The sequence below is a fragment of the Felis catus genome, chromosome D3, assembly GCF_018350175.1.
Source record: "Felis catus isolate Fca126 chromosome D3, F.catus_Fca126_mat1.0, whole genome shotgun sequence".
NCBI classification, from domain to species: domain Eukaryota; kingdom Metazoa; phylum Chordata; class Mammalia; order Carnivora; family Felidae; genus Felis; species Felis catus.
The window spans coordinates 67,888,842-67,907,946 of NC_058379.1; the positions used below are offsets into that span (position 1 = coordinate 67,888,842).

The 19,105-nt window shown below is 56.4% G+C and overlaps 1 protein-coding gene across 6 annotated transcripts in view; it reads right to left on the reverse strand.

Annotated features, from left to right (window-relative positions):
* ZBTB7C (zinc finger and BTB domain containing 7C) overlaps window positions 1-19,105 on the reverse strand; it is a 353,805-nt gene that overhangs the window by 4,124 nt on the left and 330,576 nt on the right. For all 6 annotated transcript variants that reach the window (XM_023241972.2, XM_023241973.2, XM_023241975.2 and 3 more), the window contains one exon: window positions 8,597-9,823. In XM_023241972.2, coding sequence (XP_023097740.1) covers window positions 8,597-9,807 — 1,211 coding nt within the window. In that variant the 5' untranslated portion in view covers window positions 9,808-9,823. The remainder of the gene's footprint in view (window positions 1-8,596; window positions 9,824-19,105) is intronic.

Consider the following 19,105-nt stretch of genomic DNA (forward strand, 5'->3'; position numbering starts at 1 on the left):
GCCCCGGGTGGGGCATCTGTCTGTAATTTTTGCCTCGGGTTTGAGGTCAGAACAGATGCAGAGCCCAGGCATTCGCCCTGAAATGGCCAGATTTAAACCATGCTCAATATAACCAACCGCAGGACAGCAGGAACAGGTCCTGGTCTCCTGGTGTCCCCTGGCCGCTAGAGGTCTCACTGGCTCTCATTTTTGGACTGCTTCCCCAGGGGCGGGGCAGGAGAGAAAAGGACATTCTTAGGTACACTGGACCAGGACGGGTCCACCCCTTCTACCTGTGCTCCCAGGAAGGCCCAGGGCACCCGGGAGATGGAGATGGGGGGAGGGAGGAGGAAGTGAATGCAGCTTCCGAAGCCGGCAGGTGTCCCCGCACACCAGACCCTCCTCTCCTCCACATTCTCCGTCCCTGCCCCTCCCACGAGCCACCAGCTGCGCCCAGGCTGCATGGCACCCTGCTGTGACATCCCGCACTCCTTTCCCCAGCCACAGCATACTGCCCTTATGGTGTCTATAACCCACATTTCATCCAGGTGACTGGGGGGTTTGAAGAGGAAGGGGCTTAAGCGAGCATAGGGGCCAGTGGGTCTCAAACTTGAGCCTGCCTAAGCACGGCTCTGAGGGCTTGACGAAGCAGCATGCTGGGCCCCACTCCCGGAGATGGTGCTTTGGGAGGTCCCCGGGGGGAGAGGGCAGGGAACACGCATTCCTAACAAGCTGTCAGATGCCGCTGCTGGTGCTGCGGGTCCATGGGTCCATGCATCACTTTGAGAGCCACCTTTGCTGGTGGGCAAACTGGGGCCCAGGAAGGGGAACTTGCCAGGGCCACCCAGAGAGTAATGGCAGAGCCGAGGCTAGAACTCACGCCTCTTTCCTCACTGCTGCAGAAGTGGGGTGCACAGTGCCCTTTGTGCCCCAGCAGCAACGCGATCTAGTCATGAGGGACGTGTCTTGGGACTCACACATTCATCTAGGCTCTCAGGGAAATGCCGATGCCAGGTGGTCAGCTGGGCGTGCTCACTGGCTACGGGACTCGTGTCCTCACCAGGGCCCGGTGGAGGACTCCGTTGGAGTCATCAGTGGGGCTTTAAGTATATCAACTCACTTAATCCCACCATAACCTTATAAAGTGGATATTTTTCAAAATCACCGTTGCACATAATTAGTATTGATGCTGAGGGTCACCCTCAAATAATGGACGGCGCAAATGGTAAATCTTTAGATATTAAGGGCCCACTGTAAATATCCACAACTTCTCCCAAGCTTTTCATTAGAGCATCCAGATTAAGTCACATCTTAGCAGCAGTTAGCTGGCATGTGTAGGAGGTGCTGAGAAGGTGACTTCCTTTTACTGAGCACCTGCTATGGGCTGACGACTACACCACTTCAATGACCCTGGGAGGTTGTTATTTAGAGGCAAGTTGTGGTGTAGGAGTGGGGCCCCCATTAGAGGTCTGGGAGCCCCTGCTGCAGCTGCGGACCCACCACTAACCTTCTGGGTGACCTCAGGAAAGTTACTTAACCTCTCTGTGCAGAACTGAACCTGGGGCCAGACATCAGTTCCTATTGTCCAGGACTGATGAGAGAAGCTCAGTCTGTATGAGTTAGATTCAACATACCCAGAATAATTTCCTCACTTAGAGGAAGAGTTGAGGCTCAGAGAAGTCAAGCATCTTTCCCAAAGGTGTCCAGGCACGAGGGGCCAAGGAGCGTGGGGAGCAGTCTGAGGTATGGTTTGTTTGCAAGCTCTTCTGAGGTTGAGAAAGGGTAGATTTTCAAACCGGGGACTTCCAGCCTGTGAGGGAGTCAGGGCTGCCTCAGAAAGTGCAGACTAGGACAATCAAAACAGGGCATTTGCAGCCAGCTTTCGGACTCTGGGGCCAGAAGACTGGGGCGTGCCTTGGGAGGGGCTCAGCCCCGGGCAGGAGCTGGCTGTCCCTAATGGAGACTTTTGTGGGAGCAGTGGAGGGTAGAGCTGCAAAGCTTATGATATGTTAGTCCTGGAAAAGAAAGTTAGAGATCATCCAGTCTACCAGGATCCCATTAACGTGTTGTGATTCACAGTCTGAGTCAGTGCGCCCAGTAACCTGCATTTTAGCAGTATATTTGCGAGGACCTTGAAAATACTGATTTCATTCAGTCCCTTAACTCTCAAGATGAGGAAAGCGAGGACAGAGAGGGAATGGCTTTCTAAGGTCACGTCTCCTCCTTATTCCTGTAACGACCTTTGCGCGTGGATATAATGCACATGCGCGTTGAGAGGCCCGGGGCCAGCCACGCTCCAAGAACTGGACCAGGTCCTTAGCTGCCCTGGGCCCCAGTTTCCTGACCTCTACAATGGTGGGGGAACCTGGGCTGCACCATTGTGACCTCTGGTGTTCTGTAAGTGTTCGAATGTTCTGGGTGTTCTGGGTAATGGGCTTACGCTGAATCTCTTTCTCGCTAGTTGGCTTCATGCATTATGGTTGTTTCACCCCTATCTGAGGTGATGGATGTGTTAACGTGTTCACCACCACGTTATTGTGGTCTCACAACATTGTATAAGCTTCCATGTTAGATGCCAGTCATATCTCAACGAAGCTGGGAAAAAAAGAGATCACCCACCTACTTGCTCGCCCCCGGCCCCCACAGTACTGCACCCGCACAGCGCATGGATATGCTGTTCCACTAGCAGGCCGTGCTCTGGTCACTTTGTATCCTGGCCACCCGCAGGCACGAGCTGGGCTTCCAGGCTTCCCTCCCTCCAACGCGGAGCCTGCCGTATTGAGAGATGTGGATGTTTGGCCCACCCTGTGTCCTTCCCTTTCTGCGCAGATCTCGTGTTCCCACGCCAGCGCTCCATCTCTGGGCTCCCACCAGAGGTCCAACCCCGGATGTCAGCGTGTGCACTCCTTCCTTTCCAGCCGTGAGCCCTTGGCTCCGGCCCCCCTCCTCCCTGCACCTCTCTCTCAGTTTACTTTTGCAAACCGCCCTGCCTGAAATGTCTCCCACTCCCAACTCCCCCTCCTCCCGCTCCCGCCAACTTGTCAAGGTCAGATTCAAGGGCAATCCTCTACAAGCCTTTCCCTGTCCACCCAGGCCCCGTCCTTCGCCCTCACCTTCCAGAGCACCTGGGACCTGAGTACTGTACCTCAAGCCAGGTCACTGAGGGGCAAGGAGGGAGCAACAGAAGACAATGTGTTAGCATCACCGTCTCCTGTTCCCAAATGACGCCATAGGTATCAGATTTGTCCCCCCTTCCCTGCCCCCCCTGCAGGGCGTGAGCTCTGGGAGCCAAGCCTCTCTCTCCGTACTGTGGCCCCTTTCGACCGTACGGGTACTCTTGGCAGATGAAAAAACAGTGCTCAGAGGTGCCTTTGCTGCTTTTATTTTCTATGCGTGTTATTTCCAGGGCAGGGGCCAGCACGTGTGCCGTTTTCCTGAGCTGTCCCTCTGTAGAGCCACCTCCCTGTTCCTGGCTCCTGCAGCCCTGTCTCGTTGGAAGCCCGGGCCGCAAGATGATGCAGGGGGAGCACGTGGATGGGCGAGGAGCACTGTTCCCGGCTACTGCAGATAAGGAACCAAGGCTCTCCGTACTAACCAGTAGCATGGACCAGGTGCTTGCTGGGCACCCAGCAGTTACGCCTTATCTCACGGAAGCCTATGGAGGACGTGTCGCCATCACTGTCGTGAGGAAACTGGGGCAGAGAGGCTGCAGTAATGCGTCCACGGCTTCCCCGATCTTGGGCCATATGTGAACGGAATCATGGGCCTGGGGGCAACTTTAGGAAGCGCCTGCTCCAAGCCCCTCACGTTACACGTGGGGAAGCTGAGGCTCAGAGAGGGGAGGAGGCCAAAGTCACACAGGCAACGAGAGGCAGAACCAGGGCCCTGAGCCTGGGGTTCCTGGTGACCACTCTGGTGCCCTTTCCAAGGTGCCCCAGTCCGCGGAGACCCTGAGCCCTCCGGTCCCTCCTGGAGCAGCGCTTAGCGTGAGCCCGGCTGGCACTGCTCTCTCAGCCCTCGCTCACGCTCAGTCTGCGGCACCGAAGGTACCGGCTCTGCTTGCGTGAGGATCTGCCAGACGCTTCTGTATCCTGTGCGGATGGCGCATGGCACTGAACACGCCGCGGGGGGCTCGTGGCTCGTTTGTCGACTGACCGCTGGCCTGCAGCTGCCGGATCGGCTCTCAGGACCCCCTACTCCAGTTCCAACGTGCTCTTGGTCACCCTGATTCCCTTGTCTGCCACCCCCTTCCTTTACTCTGCACTGGGAGCAGCCCTGGCCACGTGTGCCCGAGCCTTGGTCTGCATTCCCCCTTCCAGCCCGGAGAGCTTATCGTGGGAAAGATGCGCCCGTCCTCATGAGCTCATTCCCCTGAGTGAAAGCGAGGGCTGCGGGGTCTCGCCCGGGGGCCTCGGCCTCCACGAGGGCTCCCGGTCACGATAATGCTTTCCCAGCACCATCCGCCCAGACTTCTTGGTAACCTGATGGTCTGAGACAAACCCTCTTCCTGCTGCCACTGCTAATGACATTGCATTATCTTAATAAGGTCCCCAGGGCTGCCAGGAGTGGGAGGGCTAAAAGGAAAATACGGGAAGAAAGCAGCAGCCAGGCTCCTGGCCTGGTCTGGGGAGCAGACTGCTGCCGGGGTGCGGAGCGACCAGCACGGGGCTCACGCCGGCCGCAGCTGTTGGAGGCAAGACCTTGCGGCCTTTACGGGACGGTGGCAGGAGACCCCGGTGGAAACTGGGGACGTCGCAGCTGGCCAGAGAGTGATGCTCAGGGTGTGAGGCATAGGCCGAAGGACTCCCAAGTGCTTGCGGGGTGACCAGAGCTAGGAGGGGACAGCGTGGGGCCAAAGAAAACATAGTCTGGTTGGAGCCTTTGAGGCCTTGCCCGGTTTCCGGGGGTGTGTCCTATCTGAAACAACCGGTGTAGGACAACGGTCCCCAGGGCCGGTGGAAATTGAGCACCATCTCAGAGGGGAGGGTCTGATGCCAAGGGACAGACAACATCATGGCGGGGAAGGCCTTCATCTCTCTTCTTGGAGAACCACAGAATGAGAGCTACCGGCAGGCTTTGGGGGCAGAATGGGCTCTGTGGGAAGGAATCCTGGGTCCTTCCACCACGGTGGCTGAAGCCATGAGGAATGATGTCCCCATGGGCGTGGCGATTCTGGGAGTCGGCATCTGAGGCCGTAACTCGGAGCCCGAGCCAAAGGGCCACTCTGCAAGAAGAGGGTAGGCCGCTCCAACATCCCTCGGGGCGACGGGAAGCGGGGTCACATCAAGGGGAAGGGAAAGGAGGCCTGACTAGAGAGTAGAAGCCCAGTTGTGTTCAAGGAAAGAAGGGGAAGATAGTGTCCGGGAGGAGGAGTTGAGGGCGGCCGGTCCTGGCTCCCTCAGCCTCTGGGGGGCCGGGTCCCAAGGAGCGGCTTGGCCTTGCAAAGGAGTCTGGGAATTCTGAGTCAAGGCGGCCGCTGCTTTCAGTGGCCGCTGAAGGGCCTCCATCTGGGGAGGGAGGGAGGGAAGGTGTTCTGGGTGGTGGCTGCAGGAAGTCAGCCACAAAGAAGGTCCCCGTGGAAAGGCTGCAAGGGGACTTGGCTGCAGGGAGAGGTACGGGAAGCCCTACATGGACAGGCTGGTGGGAGACAGAGAAGAACCCTTGCAGGGCAGCTCTGGGAGGGGCGGGAGGGAAGCACCGAGCCAGTTCTTCTGAAGAATGTGACCCGGAGCGCGGTCGGGGAGCGTTCCAGGCGGACGGCCACAGCCCAGGGTACGAAATAAAGTCCCCAGGGTCCCTTGTGGGAGGAGGCCAAGAAAAATGTCCAGCCTCCCCCCACCCTGGGGCTCCTCTGCCCCCGGGAAGGGAGTGCCCGAGAGCAAGTCTGATCTTTGTCAGCAGGGTCCGGGTCCAGTGGGAACCGGGTGAGGGGAGGTGCTGACGGAGGCAGGAACGCAGCTGCTTCAGGGGCCCAGATGGCTGTGGCGGAGCAGAGCAGGAGCAAACCGGAGGGAGGGCAGGGCAGACGCAAGGCCGCCCCGCGGGCGGCCGGTCTGGCCTGGAGGGCTGGTGAGGCTGCAGGCACAGAGGCCCCCGAAGTGATCATCAGGAATGTGCTGGGAGGGAGGGTTCTGGAATGCAGCCCTCCTATACAACCCAATATCCTGCCCAAACCAGGAGGCCAACGCAGAGAATGTTCTCGTGTCAGGAGGGCGAGAAGTCTGTCTGCAGTGACTGAGCAAGTTTAACCCTCTCCCTAGGGAAGGCAGGGCCCACAGACCGGCGTGGCCTGGACAGAAGGCTGTGTGTGGGAAGGGCCTGGAGGGAAGGCACTTGGGGTCCTGGGCAGGCTCATTATGTGGCATGCTGAGACGTATATCACCCTGAACCCACAGACCTGGGGCTCCCCTGAAGGGAGAGGTGCCCTGGAGGCAGCCATCTGTGAAGGGAACAGGTATGGGAAATTAGGGACACAGACCCTGGACGGCAGGAGGGGGGCACCCTGGTGGACTTGGGGCCTGGCTTTGTGAAGAGTGTGCTCATCTTTGAAGTCATTCCTGGGGTCCTGGACTGGGAGTCACAGGCTGGAGATGGGTGAACGGCACTCCAGTGTAGATTGTGCCCTAGTTTATCTCCCCAGTGTTATCCCTGTGGCCTTGTACTCTTGTCACACACCTTGTTCAGGTGTTCTGGCCCCGCACAGGGGTGAATTCAGGAGAAGGTGGTGGGGGTGGGGCATCAGAGCGGCAGGGGCATTAGTGAGGGATATCCCAGGGGAGGTGATCCCCAGGAACTTTGGGTCCAGCTGCTATGCGGTGATAACAGCAGAACACCCTGAGGTCAGCGTTGCAGGGCGGAAGGGGATGCACGCGGGATATGGGGGGGGGCCCTGCCCCTCCGCACCTGGGGACTCTCCCTCCACTGTCAGCTCAAAGCATCTGGGAGAGATTCGGTGTGGGGTTTCCCTCCCAGAAGCAGCTGTGCGGGGACCCCAAGGCCACCTTTGAAACCGTCAGCATCGTCCTTCGAAACAGTCACCAGAGGAGCCTGCTGCAGAGCCGTTTCAGCAATGCCACGGTCACCTGAACACATTTCCGACACCCTTCTCTGGAGACTCCAAACAGAGTCTTCAAGCCACCCAAGATAGCGGGTCTCATGACTTTGTAAGACTCATCTTTTTACGCCCGAAAAATACCGTCCCTGATATGCTGTTCAACTTGACGGCAAAACAATTTCACTCTGTGCTCAAAGGCCAAAGCTTGGGCCCACTGAGGAAGCTCAGGAGAAGGCGCCCCCAGCAGTTCCCAAAGAGAAATTTCCAAGAGGATGTGGGGTAATGGCACCTCCACTGGCGTAAGTGTGGGTCTCGGGCTGGGTTCTTTGCCAGGGATGGGGGCCGTGTGAAAAAGAAGTGCAGGTAAGAAAATAGGTACTTGGGTTCCTCTTATATAACCAGGGGATTTTTCATTCCAAATAAGCCTAGGACCTGGAAGAGAAGGACATCATCGACTCCAACAAACCAGTGCATATGGTTTGAATAGAAATGCACATCTTCAAAGGAAAGGACCTGGTCCGGTCAGTCACGGTCACAGAGCTCTGTCCACATCCGACACACAGAAACGAGCAAGCCCTGAGGCAACGCCACTCACCAGAACTTTCTCCACCGTCAACATGGCTGGGAGGGTCAGCCTCACGCCAGTGACCACAAACAGCCCCGACAGACCCCATTTTCCCCAGAGGAGGACCATCAACACCGAGCAGGGAACCAATCTGACCCACATCATCCCACTAATCAGCTTTGAACCTGAAAGTTGCCGCGCAGAGGGGGTACGGAACACACGCTTGCTGACCGGCACGGAGTCTGTGAAAGGCGAAAGGCTTGTCACGTATTGCTTTCAAATTTCAAATTATACAACCGCAGGAAGTTAACCCTCTTCCCAACGTGGAGAGTCAAGGCGGAGAACATAAACAAGAGGCTTATCCTTTAGCTTGGATCCCGAAAGAAGATCGGAAGGGCTCCAGGGGTCTCTACAGTCTCCTGGTCACAGATTTTGCTGTCCTGCAAGTCCCAGCTCTGGCATCTTCCTCTGCATGTGCTTACCAGAGCGGTGGATGGCTCGTCTGTAAACACAAGGCCAGAGCACCTCCCCATCTCCCCAGGACCTGGCCGTGGTGACAATATGCAATATACTTAGGACAGCCCCTGGCCCGTCCCGAATAAGATAAAGAGGCGGCCCTCCACAGGGGAGCCTCAGAGCGGCTTCCGTGGATCCACAGTGGGGAAGGGGAAGGGAGGTCAAGCGAGCGAGGAGCTGAGGCCCCTCGCTTCCGACCGAACTTGAACCCCTCTGCCCTCATCTGTATTATATCTTGTGCTTCCGCCTAAGAGTGTATCTCAGACAGTATTTTAGCCCCTTAGGGAGAGTTTGGAAATCGCCACACCAGCGAAGGCCTGGCATGCCTTCTAGTGAATAAACTTGCCATGCATCCGGGGTCCGGCTGGGCCTCCCCTCCATCCCAGCCCTCCGTGTCCCTCTCTGCTGTCCTCACAGGCCACCCCGCCCCCGCCCTTCCCCCCCCCCCCCCCGGTCCCCCGCCTGAGGGCTGTGATGCGCACCTGGTGAAGCGGACCTCACAGATGTTGCACATGTATGGCTTCTCCCCGGTGTGGGTCCTCATGTGCCGCGGCAGCTTCCCGGCCCCCATGATGACTTTGTGGCAGATGGGGCACTGCTGAGAGGCCTTGGGCTTCAGCTTGCGCTCCTCCACCAGCGGCCAGGGCGGGAAGAGGCCCCCCAGGTGGGTGGCACTCAGGAAGTTGAGATAGGCACCGTAGTCGTTCTCCGCCTTGATGGGGCCCAGCGGCCCCCCGGGAAGGTCGGGGAACATGTCCTTGAAGAAGTCGTTGGGGAAGGGGGGCGGTGGGGGCGGGGGCAGCTCCTCCTTCTCCTCCTCCTTGATCTTCCGGTTCTTGATGACCAGGTCTAGCGGCCCACTGTCCATGGGCTGCTCAGGCAGCTGGGCAAAGGCACCGAAGTCCCCCGGCCAGAGGTGCGGGAAGAAGTCAGGGGCGAACGGAGATAAGGAGGGTCTCCTATCAGTGATGTTGGCTTTGGGGTACAGGTTCTCCCTCAGCAAGGACTCGATGGAGAAGTCCCGGATGACGCCCAGATGGCCGGGGCTGCCGGCCTGGAAGGAATCGGGGAAGTCCCTGGGTGCGTCGGAATAGGCCTTCTCCGTGAGATGGTCCGTCTTGGAGGGGCTTTGGTGGCAGTTGATGTCCTGGGGGTCGGGCAAGTTTTCTTGGTCGGCGAAGTCTTCGGTGTCATCATCTTCGTCTTCTTCCTCTTCCTCCTCCTCTTCCTCCTCGTCCTCCTCGTCATCGTCATCCTCGTCGTCGTCGTCGTCCTCCTTGTCATCCTCCTCCCCGCCGTCCCCGCCGGGCTCCATGATCTCCAGGCACACGTTCACGATGCACTGGATCTCCAGCATCCTGGCGGCGTTGAGGATGTGCTTGACGTTGGAGGCGGTGATGGTGAGCGTGGAGGTGTAGGCGAAGTCCAGGATGGCAGCCAGGGCCTCGGGCTGGACAAAGTCGATCTCGTAGACGTACGGCTGACTGGCCAGGGCGCCGGCCGTGAACAGCTTCTTGAAGTACTTGCTGCAGGCCGCCAGGACGGCGCGGTGGGTGCGGTACTCGTGCTCCTGCACCACGAGGAGCACGTCGCAGAGCAGGCCGTCCTGCCGCTGCTCGTTCAGGCTGCACAGGACCTCGCTGCTGTGGTTGGGGAAGGGAATGCCGATGAGTTCGTCGATGCCATTGGCCATGTTCTCAGCCAGAGCCCTGCAGGGACGCACAGAGAGGAGGCAGGGGTTAGAGGCACAGTCCCAGGAGGGGACACCCAGCTCCGGGGCCGGTGAGGGGGGGCCGCCGGGCCGGTGGGCGCGCTGGCCACGGCACCCCTGCCTTTGCTTAAGGCTTCCCTCTCCACCAGAAAGCCGACCCTCCTCCCTCTCGGCCTGGCCAAACCCCACCTGCGATTCAGAGCCCAGCGCGCAAGGCCGGCTTTTCACTGTACCCCCGGGGCCCTCTCCCGGCACCCCCAAGGCCCTTGGCCTGAGGCTTCTCAATGGGCAGGTAGTATACGCCATTTAGCCAAGGCTGTGGAAGCTTCTCCGGGCACGGTTCCACTGAATTCGCTTCCTGCTCTGGGCACTACAGGAGTGGCCCTCAGTCAAGGGCCAAGCAAGGGAATGTTCTGTCGCCACTCAGGGCTCCTGCTGGGTAAATGCTCTGTTTTGTTTCGTTTTCCACAAAGCCTCTGACTCGGGTAATGGATGAATATGTTGCTACTATCGGCTATTGTTCTGAGCGGCGCTGTGGTTCCCCCTCTGCCTGCCCCAACTCGTATGCTGGAACCTTAAGCCTCAGGATCTCAGAATGTGACTCCCTTCGGAGGGAAGACTTTTAAAGAGGTGACTGAAGATCAAATGAGGTCACGTGAGTCAGCCCTAATCGAGCATGACTGGTGTCCGTATAAGACGGGAGGAGGACACGACACTCAGAGGGCAGAGCCCGTGAAGACACAGGGAGAAGATAAGCCAAGGGGAGAGGCCTCAGAAGAAACCAAACCGGCCTGACACCGTGACCCTGAACTTCCAACTTCCAGAACTGTGAGAAAGTCGGTTTCTGCTGTTTAAGCCCCCGAGTCTGTGGCTCTTGCTTACCGCGGCCCGAGCAAACCGGTAACAGCTTCTAGGAATCTTAACAACCAAATTTTGTGGCCCATTTTCGGCACAGGAATGGGGGCCTAAAGGCATATGTCTTGCCTTCTGACCTTACTTCCGGCTTCGTTCTAGTTGATGGCATTTCTATTCATTTGCAAATCTTGATCTTTTTTTTCTCCTTTTGAATACTGACCTGCTATATATGTACATCGGCGAGCTGCTTCACATGTCAGTAAACGTTGAAATTCAGTATTAAATTCGAGTACGCTGTTAGTTAACTTATCGTGTCTGTATTCTGTTACCCTCAGGGAAACGCATCGCCTGCAGGGAGAAGCCTCTTCTGAGACCCCTTAGGATGAAGTGTGGCCAGTGACAGCCACCGGGAGGGAAAAGGGCAGGACAGAGGACACCAGAGGACATCACCTCCCTTCAGGGAGCCAGACTCATCGCCCAAGTCCACAGATTCAACCTGGACAAAAAGCCACTTCAGTTTTTGTGCCATGGCATCGAGGACCCCCTCTGCTTAGGGCAAAGCTCGATTGTGGCCCATGCGTAAATCCTAGCAAAAGCCTGGTCCTTACCCTGGTGCAATGACAGTGAAAAGCAAACAAAAATGAAAACAAAGCCTGAAAGCCTCATGCCCCAGTGGGAAGAGCTTTGGGGATGCCCACACATCTTCCGGACGTTTCCACTTTGGGAAGGCAGGAGTGGAGGAGTGAGAAGGGCCACTCACACGATACGTGCCCTGGGTGGGGACTGGAGGCCCCAGGGACCTGGCGGGGAGTGCAGGTGCTCAGGAGGTTTCCCAGAGTGAAGGCCTTGCTGCTGCCCTGCCTCCTCCTCTTCAAAAGGGCCAGGGACCCCCACAGGCCACGCATTCATCCCCTAAATAGTCACTGGGTCTCTCCCTGTGCCAGGCACTGCCCTGACCTCTGGGGGTGCACGGCAAGCAGACCAAGAAGGCCCCTGCTCTAACAGAGCTTACAGAGACATAGCTGTGATAAAGGAATATCAAGATTCACCAAAGAGAAACGGGGGCTCCCCACGCACCCATCAGAATGGCTAAGATAAAAAGAGACAACACCGAATGCTGGTGAGCATGTGGGGAAAACTGTATCGCTCATCCATTGCTGGTGGACATACAGAATGGTAGAGCTTCCCAGGAAACAGCCTCGTGGTCTCTTACAAAACGAGATGTGTAACCGCCGTATGACGCAGCGCTCTTGATCAGGCACCGTTGAGCATTTGTCCCCAAGAAATAAGAAGGCAGGTGCACGCAAAGACCCGAACGCCAATGTTCCCGGCAGCTTTACGGGTAACGGTCGATGACTGCGAAGGGTCCAGAGATCCTTCAACGAGTGACCGGCTCACCAAGTGGTAGTGCACCTACACCACGGCATACTAGTCAGCAAACAAAAGGAATGAGCTGCTGATACCTAAAAAAAAAGCCTGGATGAGCCAGGGTGAAGAAAGCAGCACCAACAGGTTACATACTGTATGATGTCATTTACGTCGTGTTCTTGAGGTGGTATCATTACAGAAATGGAGAGTGGTTGCTAGCAGCTAGGGAGGGGGTGGGGCAGGAGGGAGGTGGGCGTGGCTATAAAAGGGCAACAGGAGGGACCCTCCTGGCGATCGGGACTGTTCTGTATCCTGAGTGTATGGAGGTCAATATCTCAGTTGATGTTTTACGGGGATTTTGAAAGATGCTACCGTCGGGGCAAACTGGGTAAAGTGTACATGGGATGTCTGGATTATTTCTTTTTTTTTTCTTTTTAAAAAAAAAATTTTTTTTTTTTAACGTTTATTTATTTTTGAGACAGAGAGAGACAGAGCATGAACGGGGGAGGGTCAGAGAGAGGGAGACACAGAATCCGAAACAGGCTCCAGGCTCCGAGCTATCAGCACAGAGCCCGACGCGGGGCTCGAATCACCGACTGCAAGATCATGACCTGAGCCGAAGTCAGCCGCCCAACCGACTGAGCCACCCAGGCGCCCCTGGATTATTTCTTAAAACTACATGTGAATTGGGGCGCCTGGGTGGCTCAGTTGGTTAAGCACCCGACTTGAGCTCAGGTCATGATCTCGCAGCTCGTGAGTTCGAGCGCTGCGTCGGGCTCTGTGCTGACGGCTCGGAGCCTGGAGCCTGCTTTGGATTCTGTGTCTCCCTCTCTCTGCCCCTCCCCTGCTCGTGTTTATCTCTCTCTCTCACAAATAAGTAAACTTTAAAATAAGCTAGATTTCTATTTTAAAAAAACTACGCGTGAGTTGACAAGTTATGTCAAAAAGAGAAAGTTTAATTAAAAGAGTCAAATGGTAGGAAATAACTTAAACCAATAAATAGATCTCCTTGCACCCTAGTGAATGACTCTTATCATCTGTCTATAGTAGTGGGTGAGGTGGTGGGAAGAGGGAGGCTACTTTAGTCAGAGTGGTCAGAGAAGGTCTCCTTGGGCGGTGTCATTTGAGCTGAGGCCTGGATGGCAAGAAGGATCCAGTCATAGGATGCTGTAGGGAACAGTGGGAACAGCAAGTGCAAAGTGGGCAGACCCATCAAGGTGCTCTAGGTCTGGGGGGCCAAGTTCTGCTCTGAATGGCCCCATTTAACGTGGTTCTTGTCCACTGAAACACCATTTCACTGCTGCATCCCTTTGGGGGGCTCAGATCCCTCGGCGGTCCTGTGTAGGACTCCCCTCTTCCTCTCTGACCAGGGAGGGCATCCCCATGCTGCAGGCCTCAGCTATCTGTGCTGCAGAGAGTGTTCTGAGGCTCCCTCCTTCCCTTACACCCCAGGCTTTCCTGTTGTAATGGTGGGAGCCAGAGGAAAAGCTTGAGAAGCCAGGGCAAGCGTTGAGGCTAGGTGCTTCTTCGGGGCTGCCGTTTCTATTACGGCCCCCGGAAGGATGCTTTGTTGCAGCCAGGTGCAACATGACCTCCCGTGCAGTGAGTAAGGGGACCTGAGGACACTGGTCCCCATCCCCCTGGCCCCAGCCTTCCGCTTCAGACACTCAGGCCTCATAGGGCAGACTGGGAGGACTTAGGGCTGGGCCAACCTTGGCCAACACCTTCTCTCTGCAGGCCAAGTGCCCGCCCTAAACAATGGGGTTCCCAGATGAGGGATCAGAGTCATCATCTGCCCTCAGGCCTGCTCATCTTCACGATCACTGGGGTATAGCTCCTATTATTATCACTATTTCTATCTCACAGAGGAGGTAAAGAAGGCACAAAAGGATAAATCACAGAGACGAAGTAACGGCGGAAAGATCTGAGTCTGAAGTCTGGCTCCTCGGGCCATGCTCTCGGCCACAGCCAATCTACCTCCTGCCTCTGCTTCACAAAGGCAACCAAAAATGGCCAGCAGTCCTTGCTGTGGCCTGAGTGGCCCAGACTCCGGGCATCCAGAGATGCTCAGGGGTGCCTTTGGGGAGGAGGGTGGGAAGGATTTGGGTCAGCAGGAGAGAGCGGCCCTGCCTCCCCATGAGGGGCGAGCAGGCAGGGGCAGCGGGCAGGTGAAAGCCTGGCCAGCCTCAGGAACTGCAGCGTCAGGAAGACTTCCCAAGCAAGCCCCAGGTCGTGGCTTTTCTCAGAGTGGGTTCAGTGGCTCGCCTACTTGCTCCCCGGGCAGCCTCCCCTGGTGGTTCTGGCAAAGCTCCGCCAGGGGACGGGGAGAGGGCGAGGGGAGGTGATGGAGCTGAGGCCCCATCAGGCCTTCCCATCCCGTCTTCCGAGCACCGCCTACCTGGATATGCTGACTGCCCACAGCGCTGTTCTCAATGTGCCCCACGTCATTCCCCGGTACCCCCTTCCCTCTAATCCCCCAACACGAATCCTGCTTCGCAGCCCCCCATGGCTTTGCTCACACTGAGGTCCTGGTTGGAGAACACCCAACATCTTGCGTCTCCGACATCCTTCACCTCTAGGGGGCCGCATCCCACCCACACTTCAAGACTTCCCCCGTCCCTCAGTTCAGATGCCGGGCCTCTCCCGCCTTTAGATCTCTCGAACCCCTGATGCCTCCTACTGTTTATTTCACGCTGCTTGTGCTATAACTTATGTTATGCGTCTTGCCATTTCTGCTAGATTGTGAGCTGCTGGAGGGCGGGCTGTCATTACAATGCTCGGCACAGTCTTGGCACACAGCTGGTGAAGGTCTGGGGCAGGGGCTCCGAGCGCTGAAATTACCACGGTGCAGGTGGTTCACGACACAGTGGCACCCCCTCTAAAGGCAGACTCGAAGATGTCCCCCCACCCCATGATTCTTGCCTCCTGGTCGCAAGGATCCATGCCCTCGTGTGGCCCCCTTCCACGTGAATACGGCTGACCTGTGTAACCGATGAGATTTGTGGACCTGATGGTGTGGTCGTGAGAGACATCCTGGGCGGGTCGGGGTGGGGGGTGGGAAGCCAGCTGCCGTGTGATGGGGACACACAAGCAGCCCTATGGGGAGGTACACGTGGCAAGACTGTGGCTTCCTGCCAGCAGCCAGCCCCAGCTCACCAGCTGGGTGAATGAGCCACGGCGAGAGCGGGTCACTCAGCCCCAGTCAAGCCTTCGGATGATGGCAGCCACACTGACATCCTATCATCCAGGGAGATACAACTCCCTGAAAGATATGGAACCAGGGTCCTTTAGCAGAGGTGCTCCCGAGATCCTGACTGTGAGACAGCAAATGTTTACTCTCGTTTGAAATTTCTAAATTCTAGGGTGACTTGTTACGCGGCAACAGGTCACCACACAGGCCCCCCCCCCCCCCCCCCCCCCCCGCTGACTTCACGCGCATTGTAGACGTGTGATCGTTAGCATGACAATTGTCCGGCAGATGGCAGTTAAGATGCTCCAGTCTAACAAAACCAGCGAATTACGAGATGATTTCGATAGATACAAGTAGACATATTGAGGAAATGGCACCTTTTCCAAATTCCCACCAAGCACCATATGGGCAGCAGGGTCCTCGTGCTTAGAAACACCTTCTCATCTCAGACGATGGTTTGTAAATGAAACTTCGACTGCTAAGTAAAATGTCCAAATCAGTAAAACCCCAGGAAGTCGGTTCTTTACAGAGAGCCAAGTTTTCTTGCTTGCTAAGGGCTTATTCCTCTAAAGACGAAAAATGTTTTCAACGTTTTCCAGAGAAAATTCTTACAATTCTTTAAGCTTTCCCCCAACCTTTTAAAACAGAGGAGATGCGACCCATGGAACTGTGGGTCGGTGGTCAGTGTCTCATTGGAGCCCACCGAGGAGAGCAGAGTGGCCGTCCCTATGCTAAATGTCCCATCTCGTGTGCTCTGGGAGCATGTCTGCTGGGACTAGAAATCAGGAACCCATCGCTGTGTGACTTTGGGGGGCCCCTCTGCCTCTCTGGGCTTCTGCCTCTTCATCTCGTCCTCGACGAGTCATGGAAAACCTGATAAGTGCTGTCATGACTTTGAGAAGCTACAGGTGCAGAATGGAGAAATGAGGAGGCGGTAACAGGCCCGGGTGACCCTGGGCACGAAGGCCGGCCTGCCCAGCAGCGACTTCTCGCCGCGTCTGGGTTCTGAGCCTTCGTCCCATCGCATTCCTGGAGGGGCGGATGTAATCCTGTCTTGGGGGCTGTTTTACCAGGCAGGAGGCAGGTCTGCCACTTGCTGTTTCATTGTCTCTTTGGGAAAAAGTGCCCCCTCCGTGCACCCTGGGAGCTTCCCTAGTGACCCTAAGATTCCCATGCCCTGGAGGGCCTGCAGACAGCACGGTCCCCAAGGGAAGGCCACGCCACACCCCCACCTTCCCGCCCAGGCCCTCCAGCCTCTTCCTCCCATCTCCGGAGACAGGGCAGTCCTGTCTCCAAGAATAACACACTCAGGAAAGACAATTACACACACACACACACACACACACACAGGCCAGAAAGAAAGGGGCGGGAGAGAGGGGAAGAGGGGCTTGGAGATGGAGGGAGGAGGTGAAAGAGGAAGAATGCAGGGTGGGCGGAACCTTCTCCAGTGTGGTCATTATCCCAGAAGACCTCCCCTGGGCCTCTGCCTTGGGAAAAGGCTCTAGAGCTCAGGTATGTCTGAGTAGCCCTGTCTGACCAAAGCAGCGTTTCTCACCTCTGGGCTTCTGTTTGTTCAACTGCAGAATGAGAACATTACCCACCCCAGGTACACACCTGCTCCCCCCACCACCCCCACCAGGAGAGGCGGTCATGCCCTCTGAAGAGGGGAGGAGGTGCTCCTCCAAGAGAAACCAAGAAGTGGTGGGGGTAGGGCGACTGGAAGGCGCTTGAATTTTTGTGTTATTCTGTGTCCTCTTCTAATAACCCAATCAGTCAAGCACGCCAGCTAGCATTCGCGCTAATGATCGATCCCAACGACCATTTATGGACTGCTTGTAACATGTCGCCCATTGCACTTCTAATCCTTCCTCAACTGACACAGTTCTGAGAGGTACATATTTCATATCATCACCTCCAATTAAGAGAGGAAGAAACAGGCATGGAGGGGGTCAGTGGCCTGCCAACGCCACAAGCCAGCAAATGTGACGTGGGATTGGAGCCCAGCTGCCTCCGGTGCCAACACTCCTCTCCATTCCCCTTTACACACTGCCTCCCACAAAGTCCAGTTTGGGATTTGAACCCTTCTCCCCAACGGTTGTCTCTCACTTTAGAGATTTCTCGGAGCCCGGGGTGAGGGATGTGGACATGGGGGCGGGTGGTGGGAAGGCTGCATGCATATCAGGGATCTCGGTATCAAATACAAATGAAAGGTATGGACAGGAAGGCTCCAGACACCAGGCAATCAGGCTAGGCTTTCAGGAGGAGGGGCCTGTCTGTGCTGCACAGGATAGAAAGGATTTCACTGGGCAGAGGGGCAATGGCAATGTTATTTGGATCCGGAAGGCTTTGGATGTCCAGAATCCCCTCTGAAAGTGTTTAACCTGGATTCCAAGTGGGATCATACAAGAAGCTATTCTCAGCCAGGCATGCGCCTGAAGTTGACTGATGGCCACCTGACAATAGGAGGCCTACTCGGAGTGGTGGGGGGTGAGGCCCTGTTCTCAGACTGCCTGGGTCCCTGTCCCTGCTTCCCCACTGATGGCCTCTGGGACCTGGTAGGACCCTTCTCGAGCTCAGTTTCCTCATCTGTACAATGGGGATGATAGTCCTGTCTACCTCACAGACTCATCCTATGGGTCAAATGAGGTGAGGCACATAAAGGGCCTCCTGGTACATAGTAGGGGCTCAACAATTACGTGTCAGCAATTATGAAGTCCAGGAAGGACACGGACCTTGCACTGATGTCTTGGCAAAGGGAAGTAGGACCGTACTGGGAACTACTGTGCCTTCTGCATAGTTTCCTAGAAGTCCACACTATTTAAGCACTTCTCCTAAAGATATCCTGAGAAGGACACTTACGTGCTCCCAGGGCCACCCCTGGCATGCGGAGGGCATCATCACCTTCCAAGGTCCTTCCATGCCTCCTGTCTCGTACTTCTAAGCCATCAGGCAGGCAAGGCTGACATAAATATGCCCATGTTACAGATGAGAAAAATGAGGCACAAACAGGAGCCTTGCCCAAGGTCGCACAGCAAATTAGTGCCAGGGTCAGAACTAGCATCAGGGTGTTCTGATGCCCCAGCCTCTACTCCCCTGATAGGCTACAGTGCCCCCTGCGAGGTGCAGAGTTGCCCAGCTAGTCGGGGACCCACGTTCTCGGACTAGTTTTCCTAGGAACGTGAGGTGCGTGGAAGGCAGATTACACACTCCTGCCGCCCTCGGTTTGGAGGGAAGTAACTGCCTAGATCTCACCTGCTCCAGGCAGGGTCTGATCCTCATATGTCTGTATCATTCCCAGGATGCCATCAAACGGGAACATAGTAGATGCTGAATGAATGAGATCAGTTCAAATACAGAGTGGGGACAGACCTGAAGTCACAAACGGCAGTGGGGTGGCTTGAACCCTCTGCCTTGGGGACATCTAACATTTGATCAGAGCCCTGTCATTCGTAAGGCACGTGCACTCATTCATTTCATCCTTATTATGATCCCCATTTGATGGGGATCAGAGAGGCTATGTGACCTGCCCTAAGTCACAAAGCTCGGTTCAGCAAATCTGGGGCTCAGGATGATGCTTCCATCTGCCAACCCCCCAGGGCAGGCTGGCCCCAGCAGTGGCAGGCTGCCGCTGCCCCGGGAGTGGCCCCACTGGTCTCCAGTCCCAGCTCCTCCCCTGCCTGGGCATGGAGCTTCAAAGCCACCTGGCAGAATTGGTGGCTGCGGTGAGGGCGAGGGGGCTGTACAGGGGCAGAGGAGGGATGTGGCTTTTTCTTCCAGACCTGGGAATGAGGCTGGGCAGTGGACACCTGCATCCTGTGAGCCGGTTCTTACTCCCTGTGGTCTGTGTAGGCACTGAATTCTGCAAGG